The sequence below is a fragment of the Lissotriton vulgaris genome, chromosome 9 (assembly GCF_964263255.1).
Source record: "Lissotriton vulgaris chromosome 9, aLisVul1.2, whole genome shotgun sequence".
Classification (NCBI taxonomy): Eukaryota; Metazoa; Chordata; class Amphibia; order Caudata; family Salamandridae; genus Lissotriton; species Lissotriton vulgaris.
The window spans coordinates 474,209,076-474,231,190 of NC_141697.1; the positions used below are offsets into that span (position 1 = coordinate 474,209,076).

The window sequence follows — 22,115 nt, forward strand, 5'->3', positions numbered from 1 at the left end:
GAGGGCTATTTTTCTCAGTGGCTTTTGTTGTAAAACTTCCTGCTCCTCCACCTCAAATCGAACCAGACCCTGAAAAATACTGTCTGATCAGTGGATGGTGCAGGCGCCAAAGCATTCTGATGGTCAAGTGCACAGCACTTGGTAATCCCATTACAGGCACACACATGCAAACAATATTTAAAATTTAAGACAATTAACGGATTGTTCCTGGCTTTTCACTAAATGGTAGAACTATACACAACATGTGTTTCTATACCAGATTCGTGGAGCTTGAAAGAGAAGTACAGTGTAAAAGAGTCTTACTCTTAATCACCTACCTGCTTTGTGTAAATTTCTACTTTTTGCCTGGCTTCTGGAAGGAGTTCAATATCGTCAGCTCCATAAATCTTCTGTGCAATAATTCTGATTTTATCTGCAATTGGTAGCTAAAATAAAAATAGAAAGTGGTCGTAATGCTTACGATTGGATTACCCAGCAATCCCTACAAAGCATTTGAGGATTACGTTGCCATGGACACAAAACTGTGTTATGATGCACTGAGATGCAATTATAGCTAGTGTAACTGGCTGAGAGTCAATGTGTTAAATGCTCCATGTCACAAAAAGAATACTTTCACACAATTTATTCAGAGAGAAACAAACAAGCGTATGTATTTGAGCAATGGTGTCGCAAGCGAATACATTAGGATGCAGTTAACAAGGATATTTTATAATTCATCACCGGCCTCGTTGAACAAAGGATACCATAAAAATGAGAACAGGTTGCTTACCCTGTAACAATAGCTATTGCCCATTAAGCCGCATATTAATTTATTGCTATTACTGGCAGGATCTTAGATCACGTTGTAGAAAACGAAACGTTAAGGTTCACCTAAATGGTTCTTAAAGTGATCAAACTCTTTCTAGCACAGGTCGCGACACTCTATTTCTTGGGCAAACAAAATGGAGTTACTCACTTATTTCTCAACCCAGAATTACGTGGACCAGCTCAGGTTAAATCTCATAGGGCAGGAGAGGGTGGTGTGACTGTAGGGAGACTATGTTTCAATTGAAAAATCATTCTTACTGACTAAGTAATATATTCTGTCCTGTGGTGCTTCTTAATAGACTACCCACTTAAAAAGAAAGCCAAAACAACACGCAGAAGAAGGGAGAGTAAACGCATATTATAAGTGGGTTAACAAGGATTTGTCACAGACTGGAAGAAAGTGGGCTTTGTCTTCTCTAGGAATTAGAAGAACAAAGTGTCAGCTCTTCAAAGCGACTCTTTCTCAGATACACACATTAAATGGCTTAGTGCCAAGGGGGCTCAGCACGCACATCTTCAGAAATAGCATTTCCTGCCAAATCCGAAGCAACAGCATTTAAATAAAGTTTTGTTACTTTGTACTCATTAGAGAACCTAAAAGTGCATTGCATGTTGTACCCTATGTCATCATTTTAAATACAATTAAAAAACGGGAACAGAATAAACAACTCTGTAAAATATTAAAAGAGCTGTTAGTTGTAGAATTATTGCAGTACATGTTTTTTTAATTGTGAGATTTGAATACCATACTTGCCCCAAATTAGTTCAAATTTTCGTATTCTATCCTGCACCATACAGACTGCACATTCAATGATTAATTACTTGAAAAATTTCTTATCTCAAGCTTCTGATTTGAGTGGGTCGATATACTTACAAGTGCATGCGGTTTATCACAGAGGCCACCAAAATGGCCCAATACGTTTCTCACTAACTGGGAACACCAAAGACCCTTTTCAAAATAGTGTATTCAATAAGATGAGCCTTTTTTAATGTCTTCGTGTATTTAAATCCCTTAATGCCTTTACGAGGATTTTCAATGTAACTGCCTAGACAATTGAGGATCATGCCTACCAACAAGTAGAAGGATCCTGTTGTTTAGATGAGAATCAGCATGACCATATGTACAGGTCAAGAATGAGGATGCCGGACTAAATTGTTAGAGTAAACAGAAGTGTAATGCAACATACCCAGGTCACGCAGTTCACTTATTGAAGTGTTATTATGGAAAATATGGCTCCACTGATGGAGCAACTGCGCCCTTGGGAGTAATGGGCTGCCATGAGCTAAAACATATTAAACATTGTTTCTTCAAATTCAACGACTCATTTTCTGTCCAAAGAAGAAGGAAAAGTCCTTTGACATCAGTGGCCTCTCTAAGATGAACATTGCAGTGGTGTTGAGCTGTTTCTGTGCTGGCTCACCCCGAGCCACTTTGTCTCAAGGAGGAAGAGCATTTAGCGGTGAATCTTCTGTGCTTCATCTTTATGTTGTTTATGTGAGTGAGGTGGCCTTCATCTACCTGAAAAGGACTCCTGATTTCTTATCTCGTCCCCTAAAGGAAACTAAGATATGCACCATATGCCTCTGGGCAAGCCTAGGAGAGCCTGGCCTATATTTTCCCCAATGCCTTAAGGTGCATTGTTTGACAAATATCCATAGGCTTCCCTTTTGTATTCAAAATCCAAGGGCCACGTGTAGTGCTTGTGGTAGTACGAAAGACACCTACTCTCCCCGAGTTCTGTACAGGGCACAAACAGTGAACTACAGTGTGCAAAAAGTAGTAAACTATACTACAAAAATATAGACAAATATTGAAAATAATTCTTCAGGAATAAGTATCAGTGACAATCTATAAATAGTGTATGGAATAATAAATAAAATGATAAAATGTTCCCTATTATTTCTGTCAGCAAATACAAACTACTTTCAGAATTGCAAGGATGCATAGTTATATTGGAGTAACCTTTGGTAAAAACCACTGGCAGTGGGAAGGGAAAGTAGAATCTTAATTAAAGCCGGCACAGAAAATAATGTTTTAGACCGGTTTTTCCCAATCTGTGGGTCTGTTGGGAACTGCTTTTTGGTAGGTCGAGAAAGTCAGAGGAATAAAAAAAGCCTTTAAATTCGGTGTTAAACTTGCCACATTTGCTGATGATTCAAAGACAGGTCAAACGTCAGGCTGCTGTATTAATTTAACATGGGGATTGGTGTTGACATTCTTTCTCTGACTGCCAAGAGAGAGGAGTTTTTTTTTTTATAACCAATTTTATTGATTTTCCAAAGAGAGCATACAACACAAACAAGTATACACAGTCGGTTCAATAAGCGGTGCACCTGAGAACTTTGTACTCCATAACACTGCGCATCAATATCTAGTGAGTGAAGCGGTTGAGCCTGGCACCCACCGCATTCCACAATGGCCAAACAGAGTGTTAGTCGTCTATTGCCCCCATCCATTTATCCCACACCTTGCGGTATTTCTTAGGACAACCCCTGACCTCATATACAGAGCGCTCCTGCGCGGCGCACCAGTCCACTCGTCTGCGCCATCGTGACAGGGCAGGGGGCCGCCGGGTTCAGCCAGCATCGTGCTATGTCTCTCTTTGCCACCACTAGAGCCATGTTTAGGAAGGACTTATCTGCGCAAGAGCCGTCCAATCCCTCTAATGCCTAGGAGTATGTTGGTGGGATTAAAAGGCACCTCCCATCCCAGGAACTCATTGAGTTCCCCCTGCACTTATTCCCAAAAATGTGTGATGGGTGAGCATTACCATACCATGTGGAAGAAGTCCGCTTGAGGACGTGAACAACCCGGGCATGACGCCTCTGAACGAAGACCTGCTCGGTGGAGGTGCAGCGGCGTGAGATAGGCAGCATGTAAATAGTAGAGCTGTACCAATCGGAGCCGTGCAGCGACGGTGATTAACTTAGGGGCCATTGGGGTGTCACGTCAGTCGAGTTGTCTAAGGATTCGATCCAGCCCTCCCACCGGACTCTGAGCTGGGAGAGTGTGTTGGGGGTATGGTTGGTGAGAGCAGTAGATACGAGAGATCCCCCCTTTCCCCAAGTTGCCAGTCGGAACCTGGGCCTCCGGTGGGCTGTAGTCAGGCAAAGCTGTGCCCTCTGGCACGTGAGATTGGATGGCGTGTCGAAGAAGTAGATAGCGATAGAACTGCGAGGGATGGAAAGAGAAAGTATGTTGTAGGTCCTGAAAGGTGCGGATGTGTCCCCCCCTTCAAGACATCCCCCAACTGTGAGATCCCAATTAAGTCCCATTCCCTGACGCCAGATAATCCCGCCACTTCTCTGAGCTGGGCACCCTGCCAGAGCGGAGTGCATTGGGTCAATTTCCCAGATCATTGAGTGTGGCGTAGGGAGGCCCGCTAGGCCAGGAGGACCCCGCGCGTGATCTCTAGCAGCGCTCCGGGGATGGTGCGAGAGGAGTTTTTAAAGTAAATTATGTGATTATGTCGGATGCTGTGTTTTGCAACACATAACTAAATGTAAATACCTGTAAATGAAATGTAGACATCCAGCAGTTAGGAAAGCAAAAATTAAAAACGTTTTGCAATTTCGAAATGAGCTGGAAACAGAGATTTTAATAGGATCAAAACAAATCAATACGCTTACTTGATGGTGCGCAAATGGTGAATAGTCTCAGAAACCCGATTTCCACACATTCTTATTTGTGCGCTATATAGTTCTCAGTCAAACTGTATGTCAGTGCAAATTTAGTGGTTATTTCTTTTATTTTATTTCAGTAAGATTTTTATTGAAAATTATATTTACATGGTGCGTAACATATACATGGGAGGTAATTCACAAAGAGAAAAAGAAGAAGAAAACGCCCTGGGGGGTGGGGGGTGGGGGGGGGGTTATAGGGAGGCATCAAAAGTGCATCATCTTGGCAATTAGTGCTTCTGACTGTGGCTGTGCAGTTCTGGCAGTGCGTTCCGTTAGTTAATGCTGTCTGTAAATGACAATGCACTACCGCACAATGCTTTAGTTACATAAAAAGTCCTCGTGTCAATTAAAGGTAGGTGGGTCTCTAAAGTTTGTAGTTTTTAAAAAATGGGTCAAGGTTTTAAAAAGTTTGGGGACCACTATTTAGATTATATACAGTAAGTGTAAAACACTCTGAATATTGAATTTAGTTTGTCTAAAGTTCACACTGTATTGCTTAGTATACCACTTTTAGTTTTACTCATGCTGCGCTTCATTTCAAACTCCAGTGGAAATACCAAATTTGCATGAAATATACCAGAAGGATAAGAGAAGACAGGCTGTGAACAGACTGTTCACAAAATATGGCCACCAGTGCGAGCTGGAGAAAAACAAAATCTGTATACATTTTTAATAGGTTCGAACAATCCAAGTGGCTCTGTAATGCGTTAATTTTATAAGTCTTTTAAAGTCACAAAAGGATATCTATTCTACCACGCATAACATGCTTAAAATGACTCACAGCAGGTCATATTAGCCCAACACAGACATCACTATAAAATGTCAATATCTAGAACTGAAGGAATAACCTTCCAAAAACATGAATCAGAAAAAAGTAGGCTGATAACCAGTTCTAGCTTTACTTTCCTGGTATTATAGTTCCTTGAAGCCACACATATAGGGCGAAAAAGTTAAATGAAGTCACTGGTATGTTGAAATTTGGACAATCTGAGGTCAAGCACGATATTTTAGAAAATAGTTTTTCTGCTTATCCCTTTTAATGCGATCCCTTGAAGGTGATGTTGTCTTGCGTGAAGAACATTAGTACTTTCAGTAACAAGGCATTGAGAGGACGTGAACTAAATATAAACCAAAGAAAAACTGTTTCCTTAATGTTGAAGCACTGATGTGTACAGAGTTTTGAGAAGAATGGCAAAGCAAGTTCATCTCGACTAGGCAAATATCTTGTGTGATAAATGGATGATAAAGATTTTTCAAAAATCCTATCAGTCTACAATGGAGATCCTTGTTGGAGCCCTATGATGAAAATCAGACACCAGACGAGGAAATCCATATTCAGCATCCTTTCAGTGCATAATACGTTTGTTTCTATACAAATTCATATGGAGCAGCCTGCGGATGAGCCAATATTTAGGTTAATTAATAAACCAAAACTACTAGCAATGGCAAACATAATCCGACAGTTACATATCAAAGTTCCATTTAAATGTACAACATTACCTCCACATCATAAAGAAATTTGAAATTGCTGGGTGCCACTGACGCCCGCTGCACTGCCTGAGCCAGGGCGACGGCTCCATTCCCTCCTTCTGACCAGTGCGTACATTTCACAGCACCAAACGCTCCAGCTTCTTTGGCAATGCGGCAAACCAGGGCTAATTCAGCCTCTGTGTCCGATCTGTGGGCCAGAATGCGTTAGATCAGTGATGGCCACCATAAGTATCAGAAATCAACTCCATTATAGTATAAATAAAAAAAATGTTGTTTACATTTCTTTATTGGCATTTGCTGCATTTTTTGAAGCAATATTATCATCATATACATTCACAACAATTCCAAATGTGTATATAGTGCGTACAATACAAGAACAGCGGAGTATTTCCTCCAGTTCTACAGATTATTGTTGGTGATGGCATTGCATTTGCTAAGGATATGGTTTACATCTCGAATAGGTATGCACACTGGGATTCCAGAGTGCCATCACATTGCTACAACAGCTTGGTTCAGAATTTATGATCATTCCTAAACATATCTAGCTTCCGACACTTTGGACAAAGAACATACTAATATATTCCCATACATATATAACAAATATACATCTGCTGCTTTTCAGAACCGATCACCACAATATTATATAAAAAGAATAAAATTTCCGTCCAGTGGCAGTTTACGAAAAGAAAACACTGGAAATGACCAATAAAGCTTATTATCTAAAACTGTACAAACCTAACTTAGACTTATGTGAAATATGAGTAAAGAAAAAAGGAAGAAAATAAACGGGGGGGGGGGGGGGGGGGGGGAGGGGGAGAAAGTTGGCCATCAACAAAATACAAATGAAATCTATTTCTCTTGGCAGGGTATGGGGAGATATTGTTGGACCCATTTCTCACAATACAATGGGACAGTGTGTGCAGCTAGGTGCAATTACCAACTAGAAGAGGGGACCCCCGTGTCTCGTGAGGCAGCTTGGGTGTTCATACCTTCCCATTTTTTGAGCTAGGGATATGAGGAATAGTCATATGGTGAATTCACTAATCGGTGGCCAAGGTGTCATCTGCAGCAATGGTGATAGTGGCACGCAACGCAGTGAGGAGTGCGTCTCAGTCTTTCGCAATAGGAAATTTACGGAGCCCCGTTGTCACTTCCCTGTGCAGCACCGTACTTTCCGCTTGTGCCCATGTTAGAAATGAGCGCTGCCAGTTAGATGTTACTGGAGGATGTGTGCTTTTCCAATTCTTGGTCATGAGACGCTTTGCAGTAATTAAGCCTAGATCATGAAATCTCGAGGCGACTTTGTTTTTTATAGGTCTGGCATAGAGTCCTGGGAGGCAGGTTTCCCATGACATTGGCAGCTGCATGTCTGTACAGGAATTCAAAGTTGTGTCTACTTCTCCCAGGAATGCTGAAGAGATGTGCAAGCCCACAGCATGTGAAGCAGGTCTGCGCCTAGTTGCTGACAATGTGCGCATGCAGAGGCTGCAGTGTTAAAGTACCTGTTTATCATATCCGGTGAGAGGTAGGCCCTTTGAATGAGATGTTTGTTCAAGCTTAAATCTAGAATTTTTCGATATGTTCCTGGCTCCTGCTAATATGGCATCCCATTCCTTATCTATCCAAGGTCGGCCCCTATCCGTCTCCCATCTTACACGAAGGCGCTGCATTGGTTTCATTGTGTGTGCAAGCAACGCCTCCACTAGCCAGTGTACTACGTGCGATCCCGCACCCATAACATGTAGATATTGCAACACTAGATGTGTCGGTGGTTCAGTTGCTAGATCTCCCCAAACGGTTGACAGAGCCTTATAGTATAACTTTCAAATGCTATTAATAAAAATAGAATGCAGACGGGGTGAATGTTGAACTTTTAGACGGGGTGAATGTTGAACTTTTAAACTGGTGGGTCAATGCAAACATATTTTAGGGAATGGATAAATTACTGGCGATTATGCAACCACCGAGGCTGAAGCAAACCAATACGCATACTTGCAAATACTCACACCTACCTATTCACAAGCGTGCATACTTTCAAACTGAATACCCAATCACATGCAAACATATGCACACACACACACACACACTTACACCCACCCACATCCACGTGCACGCAAACATTCATTGCCCTGCTTAACTGATGGAACGTGGTGGTGATGAGGGCTCTACTCGTCACAGAAGGCAGCTCCAGTGAGCGGCTGAAGGAGGAGCTGCATGCTGTGGAAGCATGAAGGCCTGGGCGGAGGGAGCTCAGCTGGAGGCTGTGTCAGGCCAAGAACGATGTGTGGGGCCTGAAAAATACCCTTGGTGCTTGAGTGCTTTGGGGTTTAAGGTAGGGGCATGGACGCCATTTGGATGGGGCTCAAAGCGCGTAGAAGGCACCGGCACAGAATATTGGGACCTGCGCAAGCAGCAATGGCTGTAAAATGCTATAGGTTTGTAGTCACTAGTTAACCCTGTCTAGCGTCAACAAATGATTGATTTGATTTGTAGATTTATAAAGCGCGCGATTGCCCATGGGCGTCTTGGCGCTAGGTGAAATAGGAGACCAGATAGCTGCTTAGTTTTAACGTTTCTAACCAGAAGTGAACAGCCAAGTTTTTATCTCTTTCCGAAATGAAAGCAGCGAGGGGCTGTTTTTTATTGCAATTGGGAGCAGATTCCATGCCCTCTCTGCGTGCAGCAAAAAGCTTCCCCCCTCCCCCCTTCCCCCCTCCCCCCCCACCTGACCTGTTTATATCTTAGCACCTGGATCAATTTTAGATGGCGAGATCCCAAGGTCCTGGACGGCTCACACCATTTCAGGTGGGTTTTCAGGAACTGCAAACTCATCCCATGGAGGGCTTTGTAAGCCAGCACACGGATTTGAATGTTATTATTTTTCCAATTGGGAGCCAGTTTAGGGAGCTCAATCTGGTGCTATTGGCTCAAATGAGAGGGGGATCTTTCCCAACTCAACACAGGGTGGAATCGAGGGTCAGTGAGATCCCACCCCACCTTGCGGAGAGTTGGGAAAGGGTAGAGCGAGGCTTCCCTGATTGTTAGTTAGTCCTGGGCACTTCAATCTTAAATCTAAAGTGCCTTGGGACTTCATGAGCAATGTTGCTGCAGGTCATCAGTGGGAGGCCATGGCTTTGCCGGTATGAGAATATTCCAGTACTCAAGACTGTGAGAACGTCAGCATAGCAAACCTTGGCTAAGTGACACATGTGCATTAGGACATGAAAAGCCCTGAGCTGCTTGCCTGACCCCACCATGGTCAACGTTTTAGGTTGACCGTCGCTTAGAGCCGGCAGAGTTAGCCTGATAGACACTAATCATGCACTGCAAAAATAGGAAGGGTAGAATCCCTATGCCCACAGTAACGAGCCCCCACTGTAAACGATATTGAGGAAGAGACTTACTTATCTTTTGTTAATTTTTTTTCAGATGGATGCCCTCTCAAAAATTTCTCATCTACCTGGTGCTGGTGGTTGCAGATGGGGAAAAGCAGCACTTATTTTTGAGGTCCGGGACCTATTTTTCATCTTCAGACTGACCCGGAGGAAGATACAGAAAGTAGAAGTAGGAAAAATAATAAGGAAGAGAAAGACAGGAAAGAAGGACTCATCAAAGATCTATAAATTGGAAACTGTGGGTTAGAAAGACGGGAATAAAGAGGCAGAGGGGGAATCAAGACTGGGAAGACTTGGTATTCAGAAACCTTGGCGTTTGGAGTGCTGGCAGCATCAGCTAATTAAAACTTTGGTCCTCTGCGCTTATTGATTTTACACATTAAGAAAAAGATAGTTGGGTATGTTGCACAGCATGTTTGTGTTTTTCAAACTCTAGATCCAAATAGTAAGGATTTAGATACTTATTAAGCAGATTTTGTATTGCCTAAGCTTTAAGAGCCTGTCATTTCTAGTGCTCTGATAAATAACATACATTTTACACTTTTTGACTGTAATGAACACTGCCTCCCCCCCAATCAAGCTAAGAAACCTCTTCTATTCTTACCTTGCCAGTCACATAGCTTGTCTCATTCAGTAGTAACTTACATTCAGAACTTTGATTTTACAGCTGGCATTTTAAGAGAACACACTTCATGTTAGACTTGGCTCTTTTTACAGGGTTATCTTCAAACTGGTGGGAGGTGAAGTGGAGAAAGGATTAGATGCACGTGGGGCTACTGCCCCCCCCCCCCCCCACTCTGGGAAACAACAGAGGACAGAGACCACCGGATGGCCTAGGGTTTGACTCTGGCGCTGACTTCTTCAGTGGCCTCTTTTGGTTGTTGTCCTTACGGTCAGAGCTTTCCTTGGGTGGGGGGGGAGGGCGGAAGTCAGACCCAAGGGGTGGATTGGGCCACATCACTTTGTTAGCCATGTCGTACTGTCTGCCTACTGTAATGCATCTGTGTACAACTTAAAGTTAGGAGTTTCACAGATGGGGTCCAAAGTTGAAGAAAAGGATTCCCCGAGGGTTAGCTTAGTGGGCCCTGACAGTATAGACAGAGAGATCCAACTGGTTCAGAGAGGCGTAAAACTGGAACATGCCCCTGCAGTAGCAGGACAGGGTTTATGTTCTATCGCACAAAGGAAGGAAGCCCATCATGGTATTGGTCAGTCTGTCCTGGCTTTAGTCTGAAAGGGGGTGTATTGGGCCTAGCCCTTTTTCCAGAGTTATCCCGAAACGTTTTGCAATTCTACTGGCTATTTTTCTGAACTTTTTGTTGGCTTTAGGACTCTGGGCACGTTGCCACTGCTTATCAGTGCTAAAGTGCATGTGCGCCCTCCTCTAAAATATGGTTTGATTGGTTTGCACCCGTTTGGCATATTTACTTTCTAATATGTCCCTTGTAAAGCAGTATCCCATATACCCAGGGCATGCAAATTAAATGCTAATAAAGGGCCTGCAGCACTTCTTGTGCCACCCACAGAAGTAGCCTTTCAAACCGGTCTCAGGACTGCTACTACAGGGCTTGCATGCAATTTACTGCTGATTTGACTGCACATTTAAAACTACTTGCCAAGCCTTAAAACTCCCCTTTTACTACATATAGGTCACCCCTAAGGTAGGCCCTATGGGCAGGGTGTTGTGTAAGTAAAAAGTAGGACATGTGCCTTTATAGTGTGGAATGTCCTGGTAGTGACAAACAACTTATTCTGCTTCCCACTACTTTTAGGCCTAGGCTAGCATTGGGAATTCCCTTATATGTGTATAAGTGGTAATTCCTGATCTGAAAGGAGTAGCGTTGCCATGTTTGGTATGTTTAGAAGTGTAGTGACAAATCCAGATTATTTTACAATACTCTTTTAGAAATGCCACTTTTAGAAAGTATTTTTTCAAAAAGAATTACCTGGCCACCAGTTTTGAAACTGCTGGTTACTCATGCAGATTTGGAAATACAAAGCATCACGTCATTGCATTTTACTTTCACAGTTGTATTAATTCAACTTAATTTCAAACATCCCAGGATTTTTGAAATTAAGTTGAATTAATACAACTGTGAAAGTAAAATGTAATGACGTGATTTGTTGTATTTCCAAATCTGCATGAGTAACCAGCAGTTTCAAAACTGGGGGCCAGGTAATTCTTTTTGAAAAAATATTGCACGTCCTACCGGGCCCCCGTAACGGACGTAACCCCTATAGTTTAAACTTTTAGAAAGTAGGCATTTCTCTGTGCTTAAGACTATGTGCTTTGCAGCCTGACTAAAATTCACGACTGAGCACGAGAGTCAACTACAATTTGTGCATACTTTCCAGAAAGGCATCACACCAAAAGGGTTGGGGTTGGTACATACTGATGGTCTTCCTGGGATGGGAGAGGGGGAAGGTGTTCACACTCTACAATTGTATAGGCTGAGTCCTGCCCTCACACAAAGGGCTGATTTACCCCTACTGATGTCAGGAGCCAGGGCTGGGTTGAAAGGGATTGTTGCGCACTTCTAAATGTTCTTTTGAAGTGCACCCTTGAACAAAGACAATTCAGAGTACGAGTATAGGGGCTCTGACACCATGATTTTAGAAAGTGCATGGACCTGTAAATAGACGCTGCTGGCTCTACATACTGCACATTGCTTGACGGCTACTGTGCCAGCAGGAGGAACACCCATTTGGACTGCCTGCTTTGTTGTGCTGGACTGCTGCCTACTAATTGCTGGGCAAATAGACTGCCATGTTGCTACTTGCATTATGAGCTGGTCCTCTGCCTGCCTACCCATCTGTGCCCTCCAGTGTCCTCAAGGCGCTAGTTGGTTGCCCCCATTCCCTCTGCACCCCCCCCTCCCTATTTGTTGGGAAGCTCAGGGATCTGAAGGTATTCCATTCAACAGCCTAGAATTGGTCATGGGACTCGTGAGTCCAGCCATTGTAATCTGACAAGAACTAGCGCGTGTTAAGCACTTCATCTTTCATTGTATCTGTTTTTAAAAACTAGCGTGGGGGGAGCGCTTAATTTTCGCTCCTTCACTGATTGACAATCAGGCTGCCCATCACTTGAAGGACTGCAAGAACCCCCTCCATGAGGTCCCGTCAGCCAGACAGATGTACTGAATGCCACATTGCATGTCGAGACACCCCTCAACGCGGACCCCTTCTCTCGAGCATGCTGGCAGAGTGACACCGGGGGAAGCCTATGCAGATTGCCAAACCTGCTGACATCTCTGTGCCATGTTCCTGTAGCCAGGCATTACTTTGTGGAGGTTGGGCGGCATGGGGTCACAAAAGGAATCGAAGGGGAGAGATGGCCGTCCCGCACTTCCTTCACGGCCGGCCCGGTCCTTCACAAGAAAGGCTGCATTTCTTTGTCACAGATGGCGGAGCAGGCTAAATGAGGCCTCCCCACCTGGATACGGTACTACGTGCCTTCTCCCCCTTACCCAGTGTTAAGGACTTTAGGGTCACATGAGCTTTAGGTGGCATTGTGGGGTAAAACCTCGATGCAGGTCCCCGATCGCCAAAGGAACTGACCTCATTGTTGGACATTACAGTAACAGGGGTAGTAGACACACTGGTGCTCCTGGGACCTACGCTTGGGGTCTAAATACTATACAAAGCGTAATAGGAGCACAGGTATGCTGTGCCTTATGGTTTCCTAAAGATTCAGGTGTTTTGTTACTGAATGGTCGTTACTGATATGCAGATGGTAATTTATATACTACTGGTGATTTATGGTGACATGTGAGGACTCGTGTGTTGTTCATAATCTGAATTGCATTCCATTCCCTGATGTTTTCTAACATATGTTGTTTTTATTCCTGCATTGTCAGGATAACAAGTATTGACACAGAAGTTGCATAGTATTTATGATTCATGTCCTTTTGCTCTATGTTATGTTCAATATACTTTATATCTTTTTTATATAATTGTGTGGAGTCTCTTTTGTGATGTATTCATTGTGTTGCTGTGAGTGTGTTGCACAAACGCTTTACACATTGACTCTAATAAGCCGGTTTGCTCCGCGCCAAGCTACCAGAGGGTGAGCACAGGTTATCTTTGGTGTGTAACTTTCTTGCCCAGACTGGAGTTGTGGGTTATGTCTTATGCGCATACCATAGCCAACTAGAAACCCCAGTTCTAACACTAATTAAAAAAAAAGAAAAATACATAAAGTGTAAAAATTGTAATCCTGGGATGGTACCAAAATAACTATTGGTTAATGGTACCGCCTGGACATTGGAAAATAACTAATTTTGTATTTCTTGTGACGGCAAGTAAACAAAAAACATCTCTGTGTAATTAATAAGCAATATCAAAGAGATTGAGCTGTTCAGACGCAATCTAAACAGATATATAGCATCACGTAGAAGAAACTATAGCACGTTGGGAGTAAAAGAGGGTTGGGCAGATGGTGCAGGAAGGAAAGTAGAGGAGAGACATATTTTCATCTCGGAGAACTTTAGCAAGGCACGGCCTTTTCCATTTGCAACACTTGTGGAAAAAAAGGCATCTTAATAAAAGGTGAGGGGAGCAGATGAGATAGACAAGCCTCAAAGTGAGCAATGGCTACGCGTTCAAGTCGCAGGTTAAAGCAGCAGACAGCCTCCGATGCCACTTGGCATGATGATGAAATTATGGTGCTCCATTTACTTACTTGAAAGCGTTGACCGCCACTACCACTGGCACACCAAACTGAGTGGCATTCTGTATCTGCTTTAGCAAGTTACTGCAACCTTTCTCCAGCAGCTCCAGATTCTACCAATCGGAAGAATAACACAAAATGTTAGGCTCATAGACACACGTCTATCAAGTAGCAGAATATGTAGACCATTGTACAGCAAAGGAAAAGTAAAATAGAATGCAGGAACCCCCATAGGTATTGTTTGCATCTACTACACACAATCTTTCCTCTAATTCCAGGTCATGTTACACATTTTTTATATAGCATTCATCCCAGGCAATTACTTGGCCTCCGTCTCGCTTTTACTTGCAGATGCATCAGCAGTTGTGGGTTTAACGCGGAGACCGATCGTGATTAAGAAGCATGCATTGGGTACAAATTTGTCCAGCTCCAAAGTTTTTAGTTGTGTAAGGTTTGCAATTACCTGCTTCTCAATTTGTGTCTCTTATGACACATGTACCTTGGAATTAGAAATGATGCAGCAATAGTGTGTGTTAATCCCCATTCCAAGATCTCTTGACTGGGGGTGAATGTGTTATTCATTCAGCATTCGCTCCATCATTTGTTGCTGCAGCACTTCCTGCCTTAAGGTGGATGGGTATGCCCAGAAGTGAGTCCTTTGCTCACTGTGCCCTGGATTTAAGCTAGCCTGGCTGATGAGCGGTAATACCCCCAAACCAGTCCCGGGATGCCTGTTTCCAGTCCAGAGAAGACCTGGGCTGGCAGTTCGGGCAGGACTGTTCCCGTGAGGCACAGGGTCAAGACTGATCTACAAATGGCTGGGTCCAAACTGGGGAGGCGTAGTGAGCAAAAAACACAATGGATTTAACCCAGATCGCGTGACTGGGGGTGAATGCTTGATTCAATCAGCATTCCGTCCATCATTTGTTACTGCACCATTCATTCCCATCCCAAAGCACACAAAAAACAAATGAGCACTATTTGCTCCTGCAAATCGCAGTAGAACACAATACGCAATGTATGCATAGACTGTAATACCACTTTGGAAGGAAACAGGAGTTGGCTCCCAAAGCGGGATTAATGGGCACATTGAGGCAAGTGCTGCCAACATTTTTGTAACAAAGTTAACTTCATTCTAACCTTCAAATACTCAAAAATTGGTTGTGTGATGCTCCGCCAGCGCATTGTGCCAAACAATCTAGTCCAACAATAAAACACAGCGCCAATTATGCAAAAAAATCCGATAATATACAAATGACATGAATGTGGTCATTTGGACACTTTTCCATCAGTGCCTAAAACGCAATCTTCCGTTCCCTGAGGTTCTTGGCGCGTTTCTCATTTCTGGCGCAGTGCTAACACAAAACCAATTCAAATGTGCATCAAAATATTCACGGTTCAACATGTTCGGATAAAAACAGACGGTTTGCCTTGCTTCCAGTTCCGTACACCATTTCTCTAGGACTGCTTTTCAAAACTCCTTAAGACAAGAATAGTCCACTACCAAAGGTTATTTTTTTTTATTTAACGCACAATCACAGTATGATTAAAACGAACACTGGCAGCTCTCAAGATAATTAGGCCAAAACAGAAGAGTGCATTGCAGCTCTGTGTTTGTCTGCGATAACACTGCGGGCCTGACTCACAACGCACAAAGGCCTTTTCAGCGGTAAACGAATGCCTGATCCGTCAGAAATGAACATTATAATAAATATATTTCGAGACCACGTGGGTCTCTTGGTGCTACACAGAGTGAAGAATTAAAAGAGGGAAAGCAGACTAGTCGACCTGTAACCTATTACGTATCAAGTTATCAGTGCTGACGAAAGAGCCTTGGGAACGTTTAAAAGCAAGGAGAGACTTTGTTTCGGGCAGTATCAGGTTTGGAATGCCGAAGCATAGAGACGCACTAACCAAAATGGGGAGAGCTGACGGCCAGCTCTGTCTGCGGCAATGTGGGGCTATAGGAACATTCTTACATACGATATGGGACTGTTCGGATATTGGAACATACTGGGAAGCGAGCATGAACACAATAACAAGAGTCAGGGGTGCTCCGGTACCACCAGAGCCCACACAATGTATTTTAAACATATGGGAAGCCACAGACCTTGACCCTGCATCTCACGACTGGGCAACCCTAGGCATGATAATAGCAAAGCGCAAAACTGCAAAGCACTGGGGAGTGCAGACTATGCCAACGCACACAGACTGGTGCAACAACATGGACTGGGTCATGGTGGCTGAAAAGGCAGTATACATAAACAGAGGCTTCCCAAAGAAATGGGAAAGGATATGGGGAAGGTGGAACAAATTCCGGGGGAATATTTGTACATTGCCGGTGGGGAGATCCGCATTGGAAAACAGCTGAATTATGTATTAATCATGGAATGTGGGAGTGGGAGTTGAATGATGTATTAATAATGGAATGTGGGTGTGGGAGTTGAATGATGTATTAATAATGGAATGTGGGAGTGGGAGTTGAATGATGTATTAATAAATGTGGGAGTGGGAGTTGAATGATGTATTAATAATGGAATGTGGGAGTGGGATTATAGGCGACATTGATTTCAAAACAAACAAACAAGTTGGAAGGTAGAATGCGATACTGGAAGTCAATAATAGACTGCATGTACACAGATATGTGGAATTATGATCTCAAGTCGTATAATTAATACAAAAAAAAAAAAATAGTAGTAATTGCCACACAAGGGTTAGGATCATGTGAGCAAAACAAGGCGTGGTTGACTGTGTATGTTTATGAATGGCCTGTGTGGGTCTTCACAAACTGTGATCCGGCTTTTTCCCCACTCTAGAAATTGCCAAAGACTTACTGGAGCAAATGGCTGGAGTAACTCCCTTTCCAGAATGGGAAAGAAAACCAATCACCTTCAGACTTGGAGCAGATGCAGGGAGGGGGATTGCTCCACAGGGAACAATGTTGTTCCTCGTTGATCAATCTGTGAATCTTTCTGCAACGATTAACCTGCTTGATCAGCTTACTTAGGCAGAGCACCGAATATGCTTTATTCGTTGATCTTCAACATGCCGAAAGCAGATGTCTGTTGTGTTAGTCATCATGCAAGGATAGTAGTGCAGCTGTCAAGACATTTCTGCAGGTACTGGTGCAATTAGTGTCTACTAAGCAGTATTCATGGTGGATACAGTCACGTACTGCTAGTTTCCCATGTCCTTGGATTCAGTTTGTCCCTGGGTTAAGGTTTACTTTAGGAAGTGGTATGCATTTGGGTACTGGGACATTAAGACTAGGGGTAGGTGTTTACTTGTGTAATTTGCTGTAGGGTAATCATGCGAAATTACAGTAAAATTATGTGAGGTTACGCAAAATTATGTGAGGAGTATAAACCAGCCTTTAGTGCTATTTTCTTGCCGCAAAATGCACCTTTGTGTCCAAAATGGACATGAAGATTCGTTTTGCACTAAGAAAATAGTGTTAAATGGAACAGAGCGTGCATTCGTTTTACAGCGCTTCTCGTATCCGTGTTGTGCCAGAGCACTTTATATCACACACACACATTATACAGAATTAAAGAATCATACACATGTAAATCAGTCTATAGGAAATGTTACATAAAACAGTGAAGATTACATGATATAGGAATCACATGTCACCAAGCCTAGTAGGCAGTATATTCTAGGGGTGTTTAGTATGAAGAAGCACAAACTCCGGATTTAAAATGTAACACAGTGGTTGGGGTTGGCTTTAATAAGAACAATTTTTGCTACCTAAACTAAACCATTTTAGCACCATTAAGATAATGAAAGACTGGGGGGAAAACATAACATTCTAACCTAACTATGCAGCTTGCATGCAGCTCCTTGATGACAGTTCACTGAGATATATATGGATTGTAACTTATGAACTGAAAGTAGCAAAAGGAATTCTATGACAAATTCAATGACCCACTGACCCATTCAAATAAAATACAATTCTTTGATCTGCAGAGTACACTTTCTTTGCAGCAGGAATATTAACCCTCTGCTGTACTTTATGATGAGTCAAAAAGTCAGAAGACAAAACTCTGATCTCTCTCCAGCAAGAACATTAATCACCAGAGTTATCTTGACATTTTTATTGTTACCTGAAAACTGTTGGATACACAATGAACTCTGCAGCAGGTGCTTTTACACACATACGTTAGTAATAAACACGCGCCCCCTCCCCCTCAGCTCAGCGCCAGATGAGCAGTACCGGTCGCACCGCCCTAAAGCCGGCCCTGGATCCAAGAATGTCATTTGGTTGTGGGAACAGGAATTTATGTCAAAAAAGCTGAAAATCCAAGGAATTTTTCCAGGGAGCCAGCAACAACGACGAGAGGGAAAGGTAGCCAAATGTCTAATTTTTTTTCTTTCTTTCTTTTTTTTAAAGTTTTATTTATTTTTCAATATACAACACAAGAAAAAGCATTCCAAATATTCAAGAAGTTCATTGCAGCGCCCCGCCCTCCCTCCACCCTGACACCAATCTGTACATTCAGAGTAAAATCAAAAAGAGCAGTAGGATGACGAATACTATTGTACAATTAATAAAGAAGAACCATAAAAAAATGGAAAAGAAAAAAGAGAATACAAACAAGAAGAGTGTAGAAAAAAAGGGGGAAATAGATAAAAAAGAAACAATAAAAAGCAAGAGAGTATCAACTTTCTAAGAACTTCCCTGTATTTAAACACTTAACAGAAAAAGAGCAGGCCTAAACAATCTCTGTGTTTACCCCATCTAACCAATTCATTAGAGGTTCCCAATTCTCCAGCCCTCTTTTTTGTGACCGTCTACCTTTTGTAGCATAGATGGCACTCTCTAGTTTACAAGTGGCCAGTAACCTGGCCCGCCATTTTGCGAACAAATGAGGGTTCGGATCTTTCCAGTGTGAGGCCAGACAAATCCTGTAAATGGTCATAGCAACAAATATCAAAGCGCCGCCTACCCAGGTGCTAATAGTATCAGCTAGGCCTAGCAAGACAGTTGTAGGAGTAAGTTGGATGTCTTGACTACTACTCCTAAAAATTGTTGAACATCTTTTAGTAAAGATTTTAAATTTGGACATGTTGCAAACATGTGTATCTGGTCTGCAGAATACCGGAGAATCTGGGACACAGAGTTCCTCTTCCGGTTCCCCACTTTGCTATTTTATTCAGGGTAATATAAAGAAAAAATCCAGACTTATAGAATTGAGCCCGTAGCTTAGATGACAACAGATATTTATGAGCAAGGTTTAGTGCTAGAGGAAAAGTATCTTGACAGGTATTCAACTTCAAGTTGCCTATTTGCATCAATTTTCTCCAGATCATCTGGCATTTTGGCATTTAAAATTGAATAAATTCCACCAATCCGGGGTGTTTTATGCTCCTGTATTTTATCTATGAAATCTAGCCTTATAAAACCTGCAAGCCCGCCACTTTTACGTGCTAGAAAATTCTTAACAGCACAATAGAAGAAAATCTGATTCTCATTTAAATCAAATCGGTCTTTTAGCTCATCAAAGGGCCGTACCCCGGCTGGAGTTATTAGATCCCCCAATTTAGTTATTCCTGCTCTATACCATTTCTGCAAGTATGCATTTCCAAAGATTGATGGCAGATTTGGGTTATTTTTAATGGGGGTGTAATGATTTAGTCTACCCAGCCCAAAAGTTCTTCGAATATTGGTAAATACCCTGTATGCACTTATTAAAGTCTTAAACCGGACTCGTTTATGATATCCAGTAAAGCTGTCTCCATAGACATCCCATATTACTTTCCCCAAAGAGTAATGTGTATGGCGATGGTAGTCCTGTAGGGTCCGGGTCAGAAACTTCATGCAATAGGAACGTGCTATACTGTAAGACTGTTGCCTAATAGTATAGCTTTATGTTTGGCAATGCCCAGCCCCCTCTTTCCTGAGGTAGAGAGAGTAGTTTATATGTTCTCCTAGGCTGTGAATAAGCCCAGATACATTGACAATTTTTTTTCAAATAAATGCAAAATGTTGTTATTAAACTCAAGGGGAATGGTTCTAAAGAAATAAAGTAGCTTCGGGTAAAAAGTCATTTTTATGACGTTGCACCTACCGACTATTGTTAGATGCAAATGATCAATTTTCTTGAGGGATTTTTTAATATCTGCCGCTAGCAGAATTCGATTTGTTTCTACTATTTAATGTGTATTAGGCACTATATTAACTCTGAGGTACTTAGCTTTCGGAACTACTAGACTATCAACCCACTTAATTTCCTCGTTCAGGATTATCTGAGTTTTTGTTCTATAATATTGAGGGCGTACCCTGATAATTTCCCAAACTCCAGGGCTACGCGTTCTAAAGCCTTAATGGCAGATTTGGGGTCTGGGGTAACTACCACCAGATCATCTGATTAGGTCATGATCTTAGTGTCTCTGCCATGCCTGCTAACCGCCACTATTTCTGGATTAGATTCAATTTTGCTAACAAGTGGATTGATAAACAAGGCAAAAAGAAGTGGAGAGCAGGGGCACCTAGTCCCGGGTGAAATCTCAATCAGTTCTGTAAGCTGTCCGTTAATCTTAATCCTGGCTACTGGGTTTTTATATAAAGCTTGGATTGCCTGTAGCATTTTAGGTCCAAAGCCAGTCATCCTCAAAATGTCCCATAGGAATAGCCAGGAGACCCGATCGAAAGCTTTTTCTGTATCGAGTAGAATTAATGCGATCGGGTCTCTTGACATCCTGGCGGCATCGAACAGCGTAATTGTCCTACGGACATGTTCTGTGGTTCCCTTTTTGGGGATAAACCCATGTTGCCATCTGGATACCACACCCTCGATTTTGTTGGAAATTCTAGTCGCTAACATTTTTGAAAATATTTTTGAATCTGTGTTTATTAAGGTTATTGGTCTGTAGGAGGCCATTTCGAGAGGAGACTTGTCTTTTTTGGGAAAGATCACTATTTCAGCTAGGGACCAAGAGGGGGGTGGCGATGTCCCATTAAAAATTGAAACGATCACTGAGGTGAGGATTTCCTTAATTTGCGGTAAAAAGTGCTTATAAAATTCTACCAGAATGCTATCTAAGCCTGTAGCCTTGCCGTCCGGTAGACTCGCCAGGGCAGAAGCTATCTCTTCCCATGTGGGAGGGTGTTCCATTTGTTCTTGGTCCTCTAAATTAAGTTTAGCCGTAGGTATAGACTCTAAGTACTCCGCGATATCAATTTCCCTGATCTCAGGGGGTCTAGTAGCCTCTTCTGTATACAATTCCATATAAAACCCACTAAAGGCCTTATGGATCTTTTCAGGATCATTCGTTATCCCATCTGCCATCGTGCTGATAGATGTTATTGCATTGGCGGATGACTGTTGCCTAGTAGATAATGCCAATTGATGTCCAATGAGCTCCCCACATTCATATAGTTCCCCTCGGACAGAAGAACATCTTGCTGCTGTTCTTTCCGCAAAAATACACCCGATCTCGGCATTTACTGCAGCTACAGTGTGCTGTGCTACTTCTACTCCAACTCCTGTCATAACTGCTGAAGTTAACTTCCTTTCCTCGACTATCAGTTTATCTAGTAGCTGTTTTACTTGCTCTTTCTCTATTTTATTCCTCCTAAATGAAAAGTGGAGAGTCTCCCACACCATCATAATGGTGGCCGATCTAATATTTATCCTCAAAAACCGCCGAATCCACCCCTGCATATATTCCTTGTATTTACAGTCTGTGGGCTGTGTTTCACTATGAACCCACAGGGGTCTTCTCCTTCAATTCCCTCGGTAATCCCCAGCAATCGCAGATTATTCCACCGTTGTCTGTTTTCCTGCTCTTTAAGTTTAGTCATCAAGTCTACTAGGCAGGCCTCGTGTGCGCCCCCCTGCTCTTTAGCCTTGGCGGCTTCCAATTCTAGTGTCTCAGTTCGACCTTCCACCATAGCTACCCCATCTCCAATGTCCGTGCAGACCTTATTTAATTTCCTTATAGCACCTTGTAGTTTCTTGGCGGCTGTCTTAGCGGACAAACTGTCTGACCGGGCCTCCTCCTGAAACATTTTAATAGAGTTCAAAATTGATGACAAAGAAAGCACCTCCATGCTTTCCGCCAAA

At 42.7% G+C, this 22,115-nt stretch overlaps 1 protein-coding gene across 4 annotated transcripts in view; it reads right to left on the reverse strand.

The window, feature by feature from the left end:
• The window catches only part of MTHFD1 (methylenetetrahydrofolate dehydrogenase, cyclohydrolase and formyltetrahydrofolate synthetase 1), a 347,252-nt gene that overhangs the window by 11,193 nt on the left and 313,944 nt on the right, over positions 1-22,115 (reverse strand). For all 4 annotated transcript variants that reach the window (XR_015299949.1, XR_015299948.1, XM_086937931.1 and 1 more), the window contains exons 23-25: positions 14,062-14,162; positions 5,992-6,169; positions 318-425 (exon numbers count right to left, since the gene is read on the reverse strand). Coding sequence is in view for 2 of the 4 variants with exons in the window: in XM_086937931.1 (XP_086794057.1) it covers positions 318-425; positions 5,992-6,169; positions 14,062-14,162 (387 nt within the window). In the remaining 2 variants the exon portion in view is untranslated. The remainder of the gene's footprint in view (positions 1-317; positions 426-5,991; positions 6,170-14,061; positions 14,163-22,115) is intronic.